At 51.1% G+C, this 19,494-nt stretch overlaps 1 protein-coding gene across 5 annotated transcripts in view; it reads left to right on the forward strand.

The window, feature by feature from the left end:
- CACNA1H (calcium voltage-gated channel subunit alpha1 H) overlaps positions 1–19,494 on the forward strand; it is a 210,229-nt gene that overhangs the window by 130,295 nt on the left and 60,440 nt on the right. For all 5 annotated transcript variants that reach the window (XM_039386433.1, XM_039386436.1, XM_039386435.1 and 2 more), the window contains exons 9-10: positions 487–1,276; positions 2,384–2,793. In XM_039386433.1, the coding sequence (XP_039242367.1) occupies positions 487–1,276; positions 2,384–2,793 (1,200 nt within the window). The remainder of the gene's footprint in view (positions 1–486; positions 1,277–2,383; positions 2,794–19,494) is intronic.

Here is a 19,494-nt window from a genome sequence, read left to right on the forward strand (position 1 = left end):
CCTCTAGGAGCACTGAACCTCCTGGAGGTGAATTTTTCTGTGGCAGAGAGACACCAGAGTAAAAAGGTGAACTCTGTTAGGGTGTGATCAAAGTGATTGAAGGAAAGACCCTGTTCCAGTACAGCACAAATTGGACTTCAGACCATCTCTCCCTGCAGGTTGGCCAAATGTCCAAGACAGCTTGTTCTGTGGTGGTGACTGATTGACTGATTGCCTCGTGTTCCACCCGGCGTTAGCAGCAAATGTCATCCATGTTGAGGGGAGGAAAGTGGGGAGGGCCATTGTTAACAGCTCGCTTTGCCATGGCCAGAATAATTTAGCATGGTTTAGGAGCAAATTTAGCAGCCTGGGCATGTGTGGCCATGACATTTGGTGAGATTTGGCACGTTTGGAAGTCTCACCAAGAGCCGCACTTCATGTCCAGACGACGCGCGGTGGCGAGGAGCGTGAAATCCCTGCTAATCCCTCTCCCCGTGTTTCCTCCAGGTCGGTTCCTTCTTCATGATTAACTTGTGCCTGGTTGTGATAGCAACACAGTTCTCCGAGACCAAGCAGCGGGAGAACCAGCTGATGCAGGAGCAGCGGGCCCGGTACCTCTCCAACGACAGCACAATCGCCAGCTTCTCGGAGCCGGGGAGCTGCTACGAGGAGCTGCTCAAGTACATCTGCCACATCTTCAGGAAGGTGAAGCGCAGGACGATCCGCCTGTACAACAACTGGCAGAGCAAGCGCCGGAAAAAGGTGAACCCCAACAGCGGCACCAACGGGCAGAGCCACCGCGGCCGCAAGCGCATCACCTCCATCCACCACCTCATCCACCACCACCACCACCACCACCACCACCACTACCACATCAGCAACGGCAGCCCGCGGGGCCCGCGCCCCAACCCGGAGATCTGCGACCTGGAGCTCAAGGTGATGAAGCCCGGGGGCCAGCTGATGCTGCCTTCCCCGGCCCCCAACGCGCAGAGCCCGGCCCCTCACCCCGACGCCGAGTCCGTGCACAGCATCTACCACGCCGACTGCCACGTGGAGGGACCCCCTGTCAGCTGCAAGTCTTCCAACGCCCCTGCCGGCATCAAACTGGCTGCTGGGCTCTCCAGCCGCGGCAACATGAACTACCCGACCATCCTGCCCTCGCCGACGAGCAGAGTCGGCTCCGCGCCCGTTCCCAAAGGGAAGAAGAACGGGAATTCGCCGGTGGCCGTGGTTAATAACCCGGTGAATTTGGGCGTGGATTCTTATGGGAAGCTGCAGCAACTGGTAGGAGAACATGGTAAGGATCATCAGACTGATTTTTTTTTTTTTTTTTTGCTTAGGAGAACTGGTCAAAGGGGGAATTGCTCAAGAGCTGAGGTGTTAATGGTGGCCTTGTGGCTGCTGAAGGCAGAAGGAGGACAGGGGAAGACTGGGAGCTCTGTTCCCTCTATCCTTGTGTTTGCAGTCACTGGGTGAAGCAAGATACAGGATGGTCCAGGTAGTAAGTTCAGGCTGTTGCTGGAGGCCTCTTTCCTGTGGTCACAGAATGTGGGTTTGAGCTCCTCTCATGTTCCTTGTGATATCCTGGAGGTTCTCCCTCTGTTCCCACCCAAGAACAGACCTGGACACCCCCTGGATAGCTCTCAGGTATCACTGATGATGTGAGCCTGGGCAGAGGTAATCAGGAATAATTGAAAAGGAGAGGTGTGTCCATCAGCCTTCCCTCAGCCCAGGGCACTGAATGGGTGCTGTGCTCTGGAGGGGGTAGAGGGTGAGTGTCAGGGCTGGGGGAAAGGAAATCAGAGGGGAAAATGAGGCAAAACCAGAGCTGCTCAGTAAGATGGCTGGCTGGAAGGCTTTTTTAGGGTGTAGAGAATAATTCCTATGAGGAGCAGCTGAGTGGGCTCAGCCTGGAGAAGAGGAGCCTCGGGGGGAGTGTTTCAGTCTCTCCTACTCCCTGACAGGAGGGGGAACCAGGGAGAGGGGGTGATTTGGGCTCTGCTCCCAGGGAACAAGAGACAGGAGGAGAGGAAACAGCCTCAAGTTATGCCAGGAAAGGTTCAGGTGGGATATTAGGGAAAATTTCTTCACTAAAAGAGTGGCTAACCACTGGAAGGGACTGCCCTGGGCACTGGTGGATCACCATTCCTGGAAGGGTTCAGAAAACACCTCCAAGAACCACCAGGAGTCAGCCCCGTGAAGCAGACGTGGCACTACACAATGTGCTTTAACAGGCTGGTGTTATTCAGTCAAAGGTTGGTCTGGATGGTCATGGAGGTCTTTTCCAACCTGAATGATTCCATGATTAAGTTCGTTTGAGGAGGGGGCAGGAGCTGCTCTGCCCAGGGCAGACCAGAGCGGGGTGTCCCGGCGCGGTGGCTCACGGTGTGCGTGTCCCTTGCAGGTCTGCGGCGCACGCCCAGCCGGCTGTCGGGGCTGAGCACGGCCCCCCTGCCCAGCCCCCCCGGCCCCACCCTGACCTGCGAGCTCCAGGACTGCCCCTTCTGTGCCAGCCTCCTGGACGACCCCGAGTTCGCCCTCAGCGACTCCGAGAGCTGCGACTCCGACAGCAACGGCGTCTACGAGTTCACGCAGGACCTGCGGCACGGCGACCACCGGGACCAGCTCCAGCAGCAGAGGGGCAGGAGGAGGAGGAAGAAGAAGAAACCCAAGGAGAGGAACAAGGTCGTGCAGCTGTGGAAGGCTTTTGGCAGCAAACTGAAGAGGATCGTGGAGAGCAAGTACTTCAACCGGGGCATCATGATCGCCATCCTCATCAACACCCTGAGCATGGGCATCGAGTACCACGAGCAGGTGAGGGCAGCGCTGCCCCGGGGAGATCTGAGGGTCGGGGGTTTCGTGGCGTGGGATGACTCTTAGAGCCGTGTCAGAAGAGGAATGAGTGATTTTTGTGTCATTTGGAAGCACCAAATGGGACTGAAGGCTTGGTCCTGTGTATGCACGATGAGCAGAGTCATCCTTGGCGCGTGGAACGCCTGGGAGGGGGCTGGCAGAGTGAGGGGTGAGGAGTTTAGCTCTGAGGTGTGCAGAGCTTAAATGTGTGTGTTGGCTATGTCTGCTCAGAGCCTGGCTGCTTGTTGGCTCTGAATTATTCATGTAAACACGAATTTTTCTGGTGGAAATACCCCTTTGGTCTGATGGTGGTGGTGCACAGTGGACCTTGCAGTGCAGACAACCCGTGCAGAAACTTCTTCTTTGATCCCGGACCTTTAAATAAAGACTCGAACTATCAGGCAGTGCTAAAACAGCAAAGAACAATAAACAAAGGTTAGATTCTCCCTGAGGGCTCCAAAACCTTTACTTTGATCTCATAGGGTGCAGGTAGGCCTTTTTCTTAAGTGGTTGGAGAGAAACTGTGCTGTTCTTCCCAGTGTTAGTCTGAACGTGGTGATGGCAGAGAGCGGTGCTGGCAGTGAGGACAGCTTGTCCTTGTTGGCTGGTGGAGGCTGGAGGGGCTGTGCAGTGGGAGAAGGGAGGTGAGTCATCTGAGTATCTCCAGTTGGTCGCTCTGGGAAGGTTATGTTCTTCTGGGATTTTCTTTCTTGGAAAAAAACTGGTTATTTTCAACCATTTTCTCTGGAATTTCTTGTGCAGCCTCTGTATCAGGTGCAGGAAATGCATCCCAGTGAGGCCAGGAGATCCTTGTACTTATCTTCTGGGAGGTGGATAGTCAGAGGTTCATCCAGTGCTCCCCCAAAATCTTCACTGCAGGATCAGGAACAGGTCAAAGTTATTTATGAAGCTGTTCCTCCTCTCTTCCGTGGTCTCTCCATTCAGGAGTGAGGAGGGAAAGGCAGGCTGAGTAGCATAATACATCCAAAGGCAGGACAAGAGGCTCTGCATTATCTTTCCCATCATTTCCCAGGATTAAGTCCTGCTCAGGACCATGACAAACAATCCCCTAGAGTGCTGCTATTTGATTTTCTCTCCACTCCTGTGCTTTAAAACCCCCATATTTCGAGCTGAGACATATTTTCTTTCAGAAAAGCCAGTGCTCAGCTAAAACACCCAAACCTCGGGTGTGCAACAATAAATTGGTTCAGAGTTCCAGCAGAGAGTGTCCAAACCCAACAAGGATAGAGCTGTCGCTGTCGGCTTCCTGTCTGCTTAGTTGTTGCACAAGTTTTAAAATTGGGAAATACACCTTGTCAATAGCTCCTGAATAGACCATTCATTCCTCTTGGCAGCTGCATTTCTGCATGGATACCCTTTTGTCAGGTGGATACAGCTTTGTCAGGCCTTGGATATTGCTGTGATGGGAGCTGGGGGAAAACCTTAGGCAGGCAGCAGTGAGAAAACCCAGGGATTGCATGGATTGTGTCCACAATCACTTGGAAGAAGGTAAATTGTAATAATTACATCCTCGCTGCTCACACAGGAAAGCTGCAGCTGTCAGGTTTATATTGGGTTTTACCTTGTAAAAGATTTGCTTTCAACCATCCCAAAGCCAATGGCAATAAAGGTTCTGCAGCTTTTGGCTACGGAGCAACAGGTTCCCACCAGCACTGCCCAGTGTGGGCCCAATAAAAAGGGAGGAATTTTGAAGTGAGACCTGTAAAAGTTCCTCCACGTGCCTGACTGCAAAGTGTCCCTGGGACACAGCAGGATAAAGTGGAGCTGTCAGAGCCCAGCGTGGTGACACCTCACCCAAACTGTGAGGTGTCCATATCAACAGCGTCCCAGAGGATGAGGCGCTGTCCAAAAGCAATAGGAAAGGGCTCTGGGCTCCCAGATTGTTTGGCAGGAAAATCCGGGGTTGCTGTGGCAAAGTGGGGTGATTTGGGAACCCGCAGCCCCCCTTTGTGTGAGAATTGGCTGCGAGGCTCGGGGTGGGGGCTGCTTTGTGTGGAGGTCAGGAGGTGCCTGAGCCAAGTGTCCCAGCCCCACAGCAGAGTGTTGGGGTGGAGGGGAGGTGAGAACAGCTCTGTTTGGGTAAGCCATGAGCATTGCCAGGAAAAACACTTTCAGCACAGCTTTGTGGTTCCTGAGTGGCAGATGCTGCCCGGTCCCTCTGCTCAGAGCAGGTCCTACCAGGCGAGGTGTGAGCCTTCCCCAGGCTGTAACCAGGTGTGGGTGTTGCCACATCTCCTTCTCCACCCTCCCAAGGGCAAACCTAGAGGTCATTCCCCAAGGCAATAAGGATTTAGGAGCACTCTGTGGCTGTCCCTCTGTTTTCCTTGCTCCCACCAAGCTGTTCAGTGTTACCCCGAGAGCAGTGGTCAGGGGCTCCCGTTGGGGAGCTGGTGCTCTGTGCCTGCTGACAACACCACGGGAAGGGGTCTCCTGGGCCCTGAATCCACACAAAACAGAATCCTGGAACCCCAGAATGGTCTGGGTTGAAAGGGACCTTAAAGCTCATCCAGTTCCACCCCCTGCCATGGGCAGGGACACCTTCCACTAACCCAGGTGGCTCCAAGCCACATCCAACTTGGCCTCGGACACTTCCAGAGGAGGGGCATCCACAATTTCTCTGGGCAACACTCTCCCACCAACACTCCCCACCATTTGTTCTGGGTGAAGCAGCTCAAGCAGGTTCCCTGATCTTGACTTTTGCCAGTTATTTTCAGCCAGTGACTGGTTGTATCAAACTGGGCTGCAAACAAACCAGTGCAGCAGCCACAGAAAAGCCTTCCCCAAACCTCACTGTCTGTAAGGAAATGCCAAATCCCTTTTATAAAAAATTACTGGTGGCTTCCTGCCTTTCTTTTCCAGCTTGTCAGACTTCCTAGTCATCAGTGGCTTTGCAAGTAGATGGGCACAGCACAGACACTTTTTGATTCGAGTGCTGTTCATAGCCAAGGCATCGATCCTGTGTGTGTGGGAGGGGTGGGGGGTTCTGAACAACATATGGTGAGGAAGATACAGCAGTGCTGGTCCTCTGTTATCCTGCCTTTCATCCTGGGACACAGCACTGCTCTGCAGAGAAGTCTCACGGAGCCCTCTTGAGGCAATGGAGCATCATTGTCCATGTGTTCTGGGTGAGGGAATCGAGGTTGGAAGGTGCCAGGCTGGAAGCAAAACCTGGTGGGCTTCTGGCCCTTCTTGTAACCACAGGGCAGGGGGACATGGGTGCTGTAGCAGAGCTTTGGGAGCACCCCTTGGCAAGACAGGAGGGTGACTTCCAGATGATTGAGAGCCCTGTCCATATCCAGATCTCCCCAAGGCTTCAGGATGTGTTTTTATGGGAATGTGAAGCTCCCAGCACTGCTCACACAGCTACTCTGGCTGCTCTTGGCTAATGTGGTTGGCACCACCCCATTTAATGCATGTAGCCCATGGAGAATTACAGAATCATGGAATGGTTTGGATGGGAAGGGACCTTAAAGATCATCTCATTCCAAGCCCCTGCCGTGGGCAGGGACACCTTCCACTAGCCCAGGTTATTCCAACCTGGCCTTGGACACTTGCAGGGATGGGGCAGCCACAGCTTCTCTGGGCAACCTGTGCCAGGGCCTCCCCACCCTCACAGAGAAGGATTCCTTCCTAACATCTAATCTAAACCTGCCCTCTGGCAGTTTAAAACCATTGTTTCCAACCCTGTAATTCCCTTTGAGGCCCAGGATCCTGTCCCATGGCCATGGACACAGTGGCTGACACTCAGGAAGATGAGGAGATGCTGGAGGTGCTTTGCAGAGCTGTCCTTTAGTGCTCCTACTCTTCTCACGAGGCAGGATAAAGATTTAATGGCAGCACATCCCATTTGTGGCAGGAGGCAGCTGCTGGTGGGAAGAGAGTTTCTTTGGGATTCCAGTCATTAGCAGCAGTCAGATCCTGCCCAGCTCATCCGTGGGGTTCACAGGCAGCTTCTGCTCCAACTGCACCTCAGACACAGCTGGGAATTAGGAGCTTCCAGGATGCTCTTAATTAACAGCAGCCCAACTTGGATTCCAAAGGTTAATTACCTGGTTTGGAATTCCTGGTTTGGTTTTTTATTTATTTGAAGCCCTCAGACAGCTGAGGAAAGCCAAGTACAGAGCAGAAGGCAATCCTTGCATTAATCTTCCAGGCAATTTCAGTACATTGGGTGATTTTGTTGTGCATTCATTGCAGCTGACAGTTCTCCAGAGTGGCTGAGAACGTGCCACGGCACTGCAGCAACCGAGCAGGAATAGTGCACTCCAGAGGCATCCCCTCTGCCATGCCTTTGGGACAGGGGGATGGGATACCTGGGATATCCAGGATGTTTCCAGCCACTGAAAGGTGACTCCTTTTTGTCCCAGGAGCAGTTTCACTGACTGCTCTGAGGAAATAATTGCTGCTTCTTAGGTTTCCTTGATTCCCAGCTCCGTGGTTATCCAGTGCAAGGACAGAGTCCTTCATTTGTCCAGGAGAAATGCTGGTGTCACCCCTTTAGAGCTCTGAAATCACCCAGGAGCACCTCAGGTTTAAATTGTAAGAAGAGCCCCCCACTCGGCTTCCCAGAGGAATTTGCTGAAGTAGCTGTTGATACTTGTAATGATTCCACATAAAAGGCTCAATTTACATCAAATGGCACTAGAAATGCTATTTTACATTCACTTCTCAGAAGAGAAGTACAAATTAGTATTTGTTCCGAGCTATTGCTGTTCAAAGAGCTTTTTATTGCTTTTCTGATCCCTCATCCATGGGCTGTTCCGTTCGGAGCAGCTGCCTTTGGAGCAGGTTGGAGCTGACCTTGAGGGGCACCCAGTGGTCCGTGGCTTGTCAGAGTGAGAGAAGGATTGGTTTTGAGCAGCACATTTTGTTATTCTGGAGTAAAAGTAATTCTGTGTGATTTAAAGTAGCAACTCACTTCTCCAGTGACGTCCTGCTTCAGCATTTGTCACTTCTGCCTTGAAAAATTGGTTTGGCATGGAAAGCTCAGCACTTACTCAGAAAGCAGAGGAGAATCTTTCAGCAGCGTTTGAAGCAAATTACTTAAATTCCTTTTGAGTTGTGAGTCAGTAAAATACTATCCTGGGCTGAGATTCTCACTTTCAACTCGCAAAACTTGTTCACTCTTCCAAATTGCTGCAGGATCCAATTTTAAGAACTCACACACTGGCTGGACTTGAAGAAAACAGATTCCCCCAGTCCAGCCTGGGATGAGAAAATCCACCCAATGTGTTTGTGCTTATTGCCTAAATGATGGGAGACTTATTCTGCCCTTAGCAGTCCTTTGGTTTATGTGTTTGTGGTGTGTCAGGTGCATCCCAGGCTGTCCCTTCCCTGCTCCCTCTCTGAGGTCCCAAAGTGGGCTTTCCCAAGCCTTGGTTTGGTCAGTGGAGAACACACACAGTGATGGAAATTTGGCTTTTTCAACAAACAACTTGTGATAACCTGAATTCTGCCTCCACCTCTTGGGAGGGAAGAGAAGGACTTTGTCTGGTGAACTTGGGAAAGGAAGGGGCATTTTCCACCTTTTGTGCCCCAAGATTATACCATGTTTTTATTGCTCTCCAGACCACCTTCCTCCAGGCCCCCTTTTTCTTCAGACAGATCCTCTGTCAGGTCAGGAAGAGTTTGGGGATCCCTCAGCACAGTTCAGGCTGCAAAGCTGCTCAGGTCCAGCAACATTTACACCTGGCAAGGTTCATTCCCACAATAGAGGGAATCAAGGATCAGAGACAGGGTGGTATGAACTGATGGCAAAATATTTTTGGGTAAAAGCAGGGTGGAAAAGCAGATTTAACCCTGGCTCAGGGTTAAATCACCGTCTGCTGGACCTGAGCTGTCATGGCAAAGGGTGTGGAGCCTGACATGAGGGGTGTTCAAGGAGCCTCCTCTCTGTCTTACTCTCTCCTCTCGTTTAACTGACTCCTCCTCTGCTCTGTTTTCCTTCTCTTGGATCATATGTTCTTGGTATATTTTTTTTTACTATATAAGGGAAAGCATATGAGATCCTTCCATTCCTGTGCCTCTGAGCAGACATGAACAGCACCTCTCCAGTGTAGAAAGTGAGGGTAATAACTCATGGAGTGCTGACATGCTGAGCAGTTGGGGGAGAGGCAGAACAACAGGGGGGTTTGCAGTCTGGGCTGGTTCCTATGGATGTGCTCATTAGCCTGGGGAGTAATTCACATATTCCCTGTGGAACTGTGGGCACGTTTTCCCACCGGTTCCTTCCCCTCACTTGTGCCATTAGTTGCTCTCTGTGGTGGGGGATTGGCCACATAAATCACAAGCAGGTGACAGGAACAGCCTTCCCAGCACAGGCTGCTGGGTGGAAACTGGAGATGTGCTCAGCACCAGGACCAGCCCTGCGGGGTGCAGGACCCACCAGCTGTGTTTCTTCCATCTGGGTCATGCAGTGATTCAGCTGAGCCAGATCTCAGTGCCCTGCCAGGCTCCCGAGCCCTGCGAGCCCCGCGCGATGGCAGCGGGCCGGGACGTGGGGAATGCAGACAGACTGTTTGCATTTCAGCTGGCAGGTAAAATAAACCAAGTGTAGCACAGCCCTGAGAATGAAAGCAGAGTGCACTTTGCCAGCTGCATTTCATCAGGAATGCGTGTAAATCCCAGCCAGGGGCGGCCAGTTCAAACCCTGTGTGCCAGTGGCTCTGACGTGCTCCGGGACAGGGAGGTTTGGCACAGCCGGGCAGAGGGACCCTGTCATGGAGGAAGTGGCTTTTCCCAAACAGAGAGTGGTGTTGTGTGTTGAGTCTGTGCCTTCCTGCTGGCTGCCAGCTCGGTTCTTTTCATCTGGGAGTGGGTTTGTGAGAGAGGCTTGGCTTTGACCGGGTGCTCCAAAGCAAGTCCCTTGTCTGAGCGATGACAAGATGCGAGTTCAAGGAGGAGCTGGAGTGTGTGGCTCGTGGCAGCTGCAACCAGCAGCTCCAGAGACATCACTGTGCCCTCAGGCAACGTGCAGAGCCCCAGCCCGGGTCCCTCTGAGCAGCCCAAGCACGTGGCAGCAGCTTCCCATCCGCCCAGCTGGGACAAGAGCAGGGACAGCAGAGAACAGCAGAGGGGGAATTGGAAAAGCCTGAGACAGTCAAACAGCCCATGGGGGCAGGAAAACGTGCTTAGGCTTGGCAAGGCTTGGAGAGGATCGTGCCCTGGAGTGGTGGGAAGCAAGGAGTGGTTTGGATTGACTCAGGAGGGATGGAGCTGCTGGTCTGCCAGGAACGCTGCTGGTAGCAGGGGATGGCTTTGTTTCCTGACACTTCCCCGGGCTGTCTGCATCCATCTTGTGTTTCCTTGGATTTTTGGTCTGGAAGGCAAGGAGTGTGTTTTGTTCTGTGCACATCAGCCTGCCATGTGGGGCTCCCAGGCAGGGCCTGCTGGATGTGTCAGGTTGGATATCAGGAAAAATTTCTTCCCTGAAAGAGTGGTTAAGCACTGGAAGGGGCTGCCCAGGGCAGTGGTGGGATCACACTCTTGGAAGTGTTCAGAAAATGGTTCAAAATATGGTTTAGTGGGCTGGTGGTGTTTGGTCAAAGGTTGGCCTTCATGATCTTGGAGGGCTTTTCCAACATTATTGATTCTGTGATCCTGTGTCATTACAAGTAACAATAACTTGGGAAGAGAGCACTGCACCTCTCCTGGACCCGTTTATATCATAGAATCATGGAATGGTTTGGGTGGGAAGGAACCTTAAAGATCATCTCATTCCAACCCCCTTCCACCAGCCCAGGCTGCTCCAAGCCCCATCCAACCTGGCTTTGGACACTTGCAGGGATGGGGAATCCACAGCTTCTCTGGGCAACCTGAAGGGCCTCGCCACCCTCACAGGGAAGAATTGTTTTTCCTAATGTGCCTGGAAGTTGCAGGTAGACTCTGGAACTGAGTTTAGAGCCCACATTGAACCCAAATGCAGCAGGAGTGGACACAAGGGGTTTGCAGATGGGGAGGGCAGAACCTGCTGGTGCTGTGCCATGGACTGACTGTGCCTGTGGATGGTGGTTCCCAGCTGGGAGGAAACAAAGGAAATGATCCTGTCTAATTTAATAGTTCTGTGCACTTCCAGCCATTCCCTGTGCATGGTTGCTTTCTCTGCAGACCCAGAGAACACAGAAAGGCTTAAAATATAGATTTGATTGAGAAAATGTTATGAAGATGTAAAAAAAAACCAGCCATGCCACACCTGGGCAGAAAGGGGGTTATACTTGGCAGTGTACGAAATGTATGAAATGCTGGTAATTCAGGGTGAAAGCTCAGTGTGGAGATTGTGGCATTGCTCAGGTGTCCTGTACATCATCCCTCTGGAGCTGAGAGGCAGAACTGGCTGAACCCCCCACAGGCAGAGGATTAAAGGTGCTCAGAGTAGCAAACTATCACCTTCCACCAGGGAGAACCACCCTGCACAGAACCAACCAGGAACATTCCCTGCTGCCCTCAGTCCCAGCCATGAATTTCCCTCGGGTTTGAACCAGGATTCTCCACCCAGGACAGTGAGATTTCCCACAATTATGAATGAAACTTTAAATGCCTCCTTGAAAGCTCCTACTGGGTCTTTTGTTACCAGATGGGGCTGCTTTTTTATAAGTGGTTTTGAGAGGTGGAGGGGGGGAGAAAACTGCATCTGAAAGGAGCGAGACTCTTGCTGGAGAAAGAGGGAGGTTTGGCATTCCTTCATGCATTCTTTTAAAGCTCTATTTTTGTTTGCTCTGTCTGGTTTACAGCCCTAAAGACAGCCTGACTCCCAATTTGGGAAAAACACTGTTCACAGGCCTTGGAGCATCAGTGGTAAAGCTTGTTAGAGCAGGGACTCTGTCACTGAGGAGGATGGGGCAGGAGCCCCCTTGGATTCTTTCCCCCATGAGGGGATTTCTCAGGAGTTTTCTCTCCTGCCTGATCCCTGTACATATTAATACCTCCTCTCTCCCTGTCCTTGTCCCACACACAGACAAAGCCAAAACTTTTTAGTCCAGTGCCCCTGGAGAAAGCAGCAGAAAGAAAAGTAGTTTATTTTCTCTACTCCAAAGGGAATTGACTTTGCAGACAGATGGACCCTGCAGTTCCCTGACTCTGGGCATGACTATACATGGATTTGTCTGTTTGGATTGAGGGGGTTTGTGAAGCCAGAGTGTGCTGGCTGCTCCTGGCAGCTCTACCTGGAGCTTAGTGATGGGATCAGGGCAATAAAGCCCTGGCTCTGTGTTCCCCTTGCACTCAGCTATCCAGAGTGCAGGCAGGAATTTTACAGCTCCAAGCTGCCCCCAATCCAATCAATGAAAGGAAATAAATCAAACCACAGGGAGAGGATGGGATATTGGAGAGAATCAGAGTTTTTCTTTTATTCCTGAAGGGTTCAGAGGCAGAATATCTACCCTGTGAGCATCGTTTGTCCTGGTCAGGGGTGCAGGGAGTGCAGTTTGAAGTCATTTGTGGAAATGAGTTTGAGCCAGGGAGGCCAGAGCAACAGGGGTTGCTGGGCAATTATCTCCTTGCCAGTGGCCTGTGTTATGGGGCTGTGCTGCAGAAGGTCTCTCACTTGTGCTAAAGTCTCCTGAAGCTGCCAAGAGAAGAGATCAGCATCTTGAATGTCTTTAAAGCAGAACTACTGATATGGTACGTTGGAGGGCTGGCAGGGATCCTCTGCTGTGGTGCCAAAGTACAAGGGACTGAGCTGCAGAGCGTGGAAGTGCAGGGGGATTCAGTGCCAGAAATCCCAGTTAAAGCTGAGGACTGTCAGGAGCTGTGGATGCCTCTGAAAGCACCTCGAGCCAGAGGGGCTGGGGGGATGGCTCCCCACTTCCCCAAGGACAGCACAACCCACCAAAACACTTCTCAGAGATAGCCAAAAGAGCATTCCCGTTCCTCTTCTTCCCTGTTCTTCCTTCCCTAACTGTGTCCGCTCTTTCCAGGCTGGAATGATGTTATTTACATCCCTTCCTTCTCACTGGGCTCCCACCATATCCAGACACCCCCCAGAGCAGCAGGAATCACCCCCTGGCTGCAGCGTGGGGAGTTTGATGGCTGAGGATGTTCCTCAGCTCCTTCCTTTCCCAAGCACAGATTCTCCCTGTTCCTGAGACTGAGTTTAAGCTGTGGGAGAGTGATGGACAGGCAGGCTCAGACTAACAGACAGGTGAAGCTGCCCCAGTGAACAGTGGAGAGGATGTTTCCTACCCGAGCTTGCAGAAGTCCTTTTGTATTTCAGAAATGATTTAACGCTCTGGGTTTCCTCCCACTCCCTTTCCCCCCCTCCTTGCCAGTCAGTGTGTAATAGCAGAGGGTTTCATACATATTGGATTTTTTAACTCTGACATGAAATCTGAATGCTGTATTTAGGGCTGCAGCTGTCACTCCTCTGAAAACATGCAGTGAAATGAAGGTTAACAAGTTTGGGCTCTGGGGGAAGCGTGTAAAACAGCCCTGCAGAAGGCTTTGTGCCCTCACAGCCGAGCAAAGAACAGATATTTTCTGAGGTTCTCCAGCCCAGGGTTATTCATCATGATCCGAAGCAAATCCTTTTCTAATTGTGTATCCTCGTTTGAAATTCTCGAAACCCCAAATCAAATTCTTTTTCCCTTGTATGATACACACAGAAAATACAGGATACAGAGCCTGAGGGGATGGTTTAATAGTTAAAGAATCAGGCTGGCACTAACCAGGCTTGCTGCAGCCATATGTTCAAATCCCAGGGGTGACCACTCACCAGGAGGTAGAAGATGCTCCAGATCATTTATTGTGTTTTCTCTTAAAAACAGATGTCCTGATTCCTGTGGCTGAAGGCAGGGATGCTCTGCCTGTGCCCCAGCCAGGGCAGTCTGGGCAGTTCAGTGTCCCCTGCCACACTTGCACTATCCCCATGTCCTCCCTCCCTCCCGTGTCTGCACAGGCTGAAGTGTGAGGGCCTGGCTGCTTGATTTTAATGGAAATTCACTTAAATAAGGCAAAATAGCTTTTAGCCTTTGTTTCAACAGGACTTTTGTCTGTCTGGAAAGTCTCAAATGTACTTGGGAACAGTGTACTTGGTGTGGAAGGCCTTGTTGGAGGCTTAGGGCTCATGGCTGTGTCTCTTTAGGGTCAATGCACTCAGGTTGGGGCTCTGTGTGAACACAAGATATGACGTTTTTGCCACGTCCATGGACCTTTCCATGGCTGAATCACCTTGGGGAAGAGGAGAATGAGGGGAGACTCATCTGGGTCTGCAGCTTCCTCATGAGGGGCAGCTCCAATCTCTGCTCCCTGTGACCAGTGACAGGACCCAGGGAATGGCTGGAGCTGTGCCAGGGCAGGCTCAGGTTGGATCTCAGGAAAAGGTTCTTCCCCCAGAGGCTGGTTGGGCACTGCCCAGGCTCCCCAGGGCAGTGGGCACAGCCCCAAGGCTGCCAGAGCTCCAGGAGGGTTTGGATGCTCCACTCTCAGGGAGAGGGTGGGATTGTTGGGCAGGGCCAGGAGTTGAGCTCGATGATCCCTGTGGGTCCCTCCCAACTCAGGATATTCTGTGATTCTGTGAGTGGAGCCGAACTGGGACCTAACCTGGGTGTTGGGAAAGCTGGGCATCAGTTCAGACCAGAACTCTGATCCAGCAGGACCTTAGAGATGGGATGGGATGTGAAAGCTCCATCTCAGAGATGCAAATGGTGAAGCCATCAGGACTGATGGGGTGGGGCTGTGGGACAGTTCACACCCATTGCCATCAATCGTATCCTTCCCGTTCTGTGTTGGGATTGTTTCAAAGGCTCTCAAACAGCCCGTGGAGGAAGTTGCAAGGTTTGGACTCCTCTGCTGAGTAGTGCAGATTAAGGAGGCAGAGCTGCTCTGAGAGGCTCTTCTGAGAAGCTCTTAATGCACAGGGATCACTGCCTTGTGAATGCTCACATCCCTCCCTCTCCTGATCCGTGCGGGAATGGGGCGGGCTCTCCTCTCCGTGTTAATGCCCCGCTGCCTGCAGTTAATTAAACCCTGCGTGGTGCTCACTGCGGTGTCACTGTGGGTAATGCCTGTCACCAGAGCTGTAACTCACCCCTGTTCCCCTCAGCCCTGAGCTAACAGGTCTCTAATTCCCTCCTCACACTCCTCTCTCCCGGCTCTCCCAAGTTTTTGCCGTACGGTTCCCTTTTTTTGTGTTTTGTTTTTTTTTTTTAGCATCTCCATAGAAACCACTTTGGAGTTGCAGAGTGCAGGGTTTGTGCAAATTTAAAAAGGAACTCGTGTAATGGTTCAGTTGGATCAGGTTTCGGGCCAGTGGTCGCTCGGAAGGAGTTTGTGTCCAGTGATAAAAGTTGGGAAGGAAAGCTCTGAAAGGCAGAGATGCAACAATTTTCTGCTCCATGAGCTCAGGATAAAGCTTTTATGATAGCACAAAGTTTGTTTGGAGGGAGACACAGGCGCATTTTGGACTCTTCCACAGAAATCTGGATGAATTTCCTACCTGGGAGGAAAGCTGCTTATGTGCAAAGCTGCTTTTTGATGTGCCAGCTCGATTCCTCACCTTGTTAACACAACTGTCTCTCAGTGTGACCTCTCTTAGAAGGTTTAAATGCAGATAGATTCATGTGCTTTTGATGTCTGGGCTAATGAATTCCTGGGCCTCCTGTGCTTGATTTCCTAGTTTATAGATGGAGGCTCAGCACTGCTCAGGACCAGCCAGGATTGGAGCTGGGCTTGCTTGGCACCTGACTGGTGGAAAGGTTAGCTCAGAGTTGGGTACCAGAGGCAGGGGAGAACAGAGGATGCTTCTGGGTAGTAATTCCTCCTTCTCTGTCTCTGCACAAAGACCTTAGGCAACTTTTGGACGGGGATGAACTCAAATTTTAAAAAACATCATTAGACAGCAAAGGAGGAAGCCCCTTGCTGTGCTCAGATGCCCAAAGGTCGGGGTGGTTTAGCAGCACATGGTCACCAAGGCAGTCATTGCCATGGAAACACTCACCACCTTCTCCAGCAAGAGCATTTGAGCAAGTCCTGGGTTTTAGCAAATAATTGCTTGAGATCCACTGTGTATCCCACACATAAAATAATTTGACAGCTTTCACCATGGTCTATCTGTTTTGGAGACCCCTGAGGAGGATTTTCCGTCAGGGCAGAAGCGTTTGCAGGCTCAGTTGCCTTCTCAAGGGCTCGCTGTTTGCACACGGTTGGTGTTGGAGCTTTACTAGTTTATTAAAGCCACTGCACAGGAGATTTCATTTGAATTCTCTTTCACTCCCACTCTCTGCAAATGAAACCTTGTGTTGCCTGTTTCCTGTGAGCACCGACATCGCCGCTTGGAGGATGGGGATCAGGTTGGGTTTTTCTCTGGATTGCTTCTTCAGGAGGGGGTGGTTGGCCCTGCTCCCGGGGCAGGGAGCTGGATCCAAGCCCTGGAGAAGCTGGTGTAGCTGTGAGGTCTGGTTGGAGCAGCCCTTCCTGTGTGTCTGCTCCTCGTGGCTCTTGCTGTGGGAGAAGCATCACTTCTGCTCCTCGGAGCCACAGCAGGGAAAAACTGCCAGGAGGAAAACTTTTTGTGGGATGGAAGAAGGTCGCAAATGGAATAACCACAGAACCACAGAATGGTTTGGAAAGGACCTTAAAGCTCATCTTGTTCCACCCTCTGCCATGGGCAGGGACACCTTTTACTAGATCTGGTTGCTCCAAGTCTTGTGCTGGTAGTGAATTACAATAATTTTAATTAGGGTTAATAGAATTGAATTTTATTATTTCAGCAGTGATTTTATATTCTATAAAATCAGAACGAGTGAACATTTTTTCCCTCCCTGTACCATTTTGTCCCCATAACAATAAAAACATACTGAAATCCAGGGCAGGTGTGGGGGTGAGGGGTGGTTCACACAAAAGGAATGAGAAAACTGCAATGGAAAGTCACCTCTTCAGTTTTAAGTCCTGTTTTCCAGATTTTGGGGGTTTTGTCCCAATGCTAGGAATAAATATTACAAGAGAAATGCATTGCAGAGTCAGCACAGTTATTTTCTGTGAATATTGATCCTTGGTCATCTCTGAATATTGGCGGTTGTTTAATATAATTTCATTTTGTTGGGGTTTTTTGTCGAGATGGTGGAAATGTGGAAGCACTGGGCCATCTCCAAACTCAGTGGTGGCTCCACTGAAATCAAGGAATTCTGCCAGGTGAAAATCCAACAGCTGTAAGATACAAACACCCGGTGAGGAACAAGAGTCCCTGAGCTCTCCTGCTGCTTTGGGCTCCCACTTGGATGCTGAATGAAGTGAAAGCTTGGAATTACCAAGTGGTCCAACTATGCTGAAGGGCAGCTGTGCCTTGGAGTTCCTTCCTGACCTCTTTTGTCCTTTCTTGCCTCAGCAGAACAAATTGCTGTTGTCTCAGGGAGCGAGAGGGACGATGGTGGTTGGAGTTGTTAGTTTTAAATTTCTCAGACATGAAGGGTCTGCAGCTTCCCCCCGAGGGGCAGTGGAGGGGCAGCTCCAATCTCTGCTCTCTGTGACCAGTGACAGGACCCCAGGGAATGGCCTGAAGTTGTGTCAGAGCAGGTTAAGGTTGGATTTCAGGAAAAGGTGGGTGGTTGGGCACTGACCAGGCTCCCCAGGACAGTGGGCACAGCACTAAGGCTGACAAGGCTCGAGGAGCCTTTGGAGAACACTCTTAGGGACAGGGTGGGATTATTGGGGTGTCTGTTGAAGGCCAGGAGTTGGACTGGGTGATCCCTGTGGATCCCTCCCAACTCAAGGCATTCAGTGTCTCGAATTCAAAAGCTAAAATGGAGTGATGAGCTCCTGGGAGCGGCTCGTTCTTGCTGTAACCTTCCAGCTGCACACTCTGCAGGCTGCTGGCAAACACAGACTCTGGGTTTGTACCTTTTTGTCTTTGCTTTTTCTTTTTTGATCGCTGTGGATGGGTTTTAATTGCAGCTTTAGTCTGGTGCTCGTGGCTAAAAGAACGGATCAATAATTCACTCGCAGGAACAGCTCGGCAGCTCCAAACTTCCATCTGCCTGCCTTGGCTGCTGGCTGGAGCACCCTGGGCTCTTCACAGCACTGGGGTTTTGGGAACAAAAGTGAGCTTGTAACAATTGCTTGGGTTGCTTCGGGGTTGCTAGAGGGGAGGAAAGGTGGATTTCCCCTGAATTTGTTCTCCTGGCTCCCTCCCAGGCTGTCTTTGATGCTGAGCAGAGAGGAGCTGCTGCCTGGGTTACAGATGTGGATTTTGCAGATAATCATTTCCATCCTGAGGAGGCTTTTGAATTTTAAGCTCTTCAGGAGCATTTCTGGAAGCTGCAGAGGAGCTGTATCAAAATTGGGTCTGTAGCAAGTGCAGTCCTGTCTTGGGAGACAAAAGGGCTGGAGTTCCCCCGGCTGTGTTGTCCCCACAGGGTGTCCCTGAGCTTCATCAGCCTGTGGAAAAAGTAGTAAGATGTAGGTACCCACCCTGGCAGTGGTTTGGATCCTAAGAACCCAAGGGTCCAGGGTCACAAAAGTCACAGTAAATAGAGCTCAACTCACCTGGTCCATCCTCGGGCTCTAGGACAGGATCAACTCTCCTGATATCAGAGTGGGAAGTGCTTTTGTGCCATTTAGAGGGTGAATGTCCCTGGTTCATTGGAATTAACCAGAATTGGGATTGTTCAGCCTGGAAAAGAGAAGCTTTGGGGTGACCTAATTGCAGCCTTCCAGTGCCTGAAGGGAACCTGCAAGAAAGATGGAGAGGGACTATTTACAAGGGCCTGGAGTGACAGGACAAGGAAAAGGGCTTCAATCTGACAGGGAGTAGGTTTAGATGGGATACTGGGAAGAAATTCTTTCCTTTGAGGCCCTGGCACAGGTTGCCCAGAGAAGCTGTGGCTGTCCCATCCCTGGAAGTGTCCAAGGCCAGGTTAGACAGGGCTTGGAGCAACCTGGGCTAGTGGAAGGTGTCCCTGCCTGTGGCAGGGGGTGGGACTGGATGGGCTTTAAGGTCCCTTCCCACCCAAACCATTCTGGGATTCTGTGACTCATAAAAGTCTCTGCATATCCCAAAGGGAAACCCGGAAAGAACTGCCTGTGCCCAAATGTCTGATACATGTTTAGGATCATGTGAGAGGCAAGATATTGGATTAGGAGTTAGAAAAAGAGTTTGGGAGTCCTGACTTTTGGAATCTCACTGTAGGCACTGGTGTCCCAAGAACACAGTCTCAGGTAGGCAACACCCCGTTGTTCTGTGAGACACAACCCCAGCTTTTCTCCTGATGTCCACCTGACATTTTTGTTTTCTCCTTCTACCCCAAGATCCTTGAACCTCAGAAAATCTCTCCAAATCTTCTTCAATCTTTCCCTCTTCCACTCAGCACTTGGAGGTTGGAGACAATTGCTCACATTTTTCTGAAGAATTACCCTCTCCTTGAACTTATTTCCCCATCAAACCACTTCAGCTCCTCTCCTTGAGCTTAGAAGATGACTAAGTCAAGGTCTTTGTCAGAGACAGACTAAACACATTCCCTACATTGTTCTTGCCATCGGAGTCCTCTGTCATGTTTTCCTGGTGTGCCTCATGTCCCAATACCAGTGCAGAGCCCACAGATCACGAATGTGCATTTTTCAAAGGGACTCTCCATAAAGGTCTATTAGCAAGGGATGAGTAATGGTTTGACAGAATAGATTTAAGTGGCCCCTTCTGAATCATCTTGGCAGTAA

This window comes from Pipra filicauda, unplaced genomic scaffold, assembly GCF_003945595.2.
Source record: "Pipra filicauda isolate LSUMZ 115617 unplaced genomic scaffold, ASM394559v2 scaffold483_size702785_pilon, whole genome shotgun sequence".
NCBI lineage: Eukaryota > Metazoa > Chordata > Aves > Passeriformes > Pipridae > Pipra > Pipra filicauda.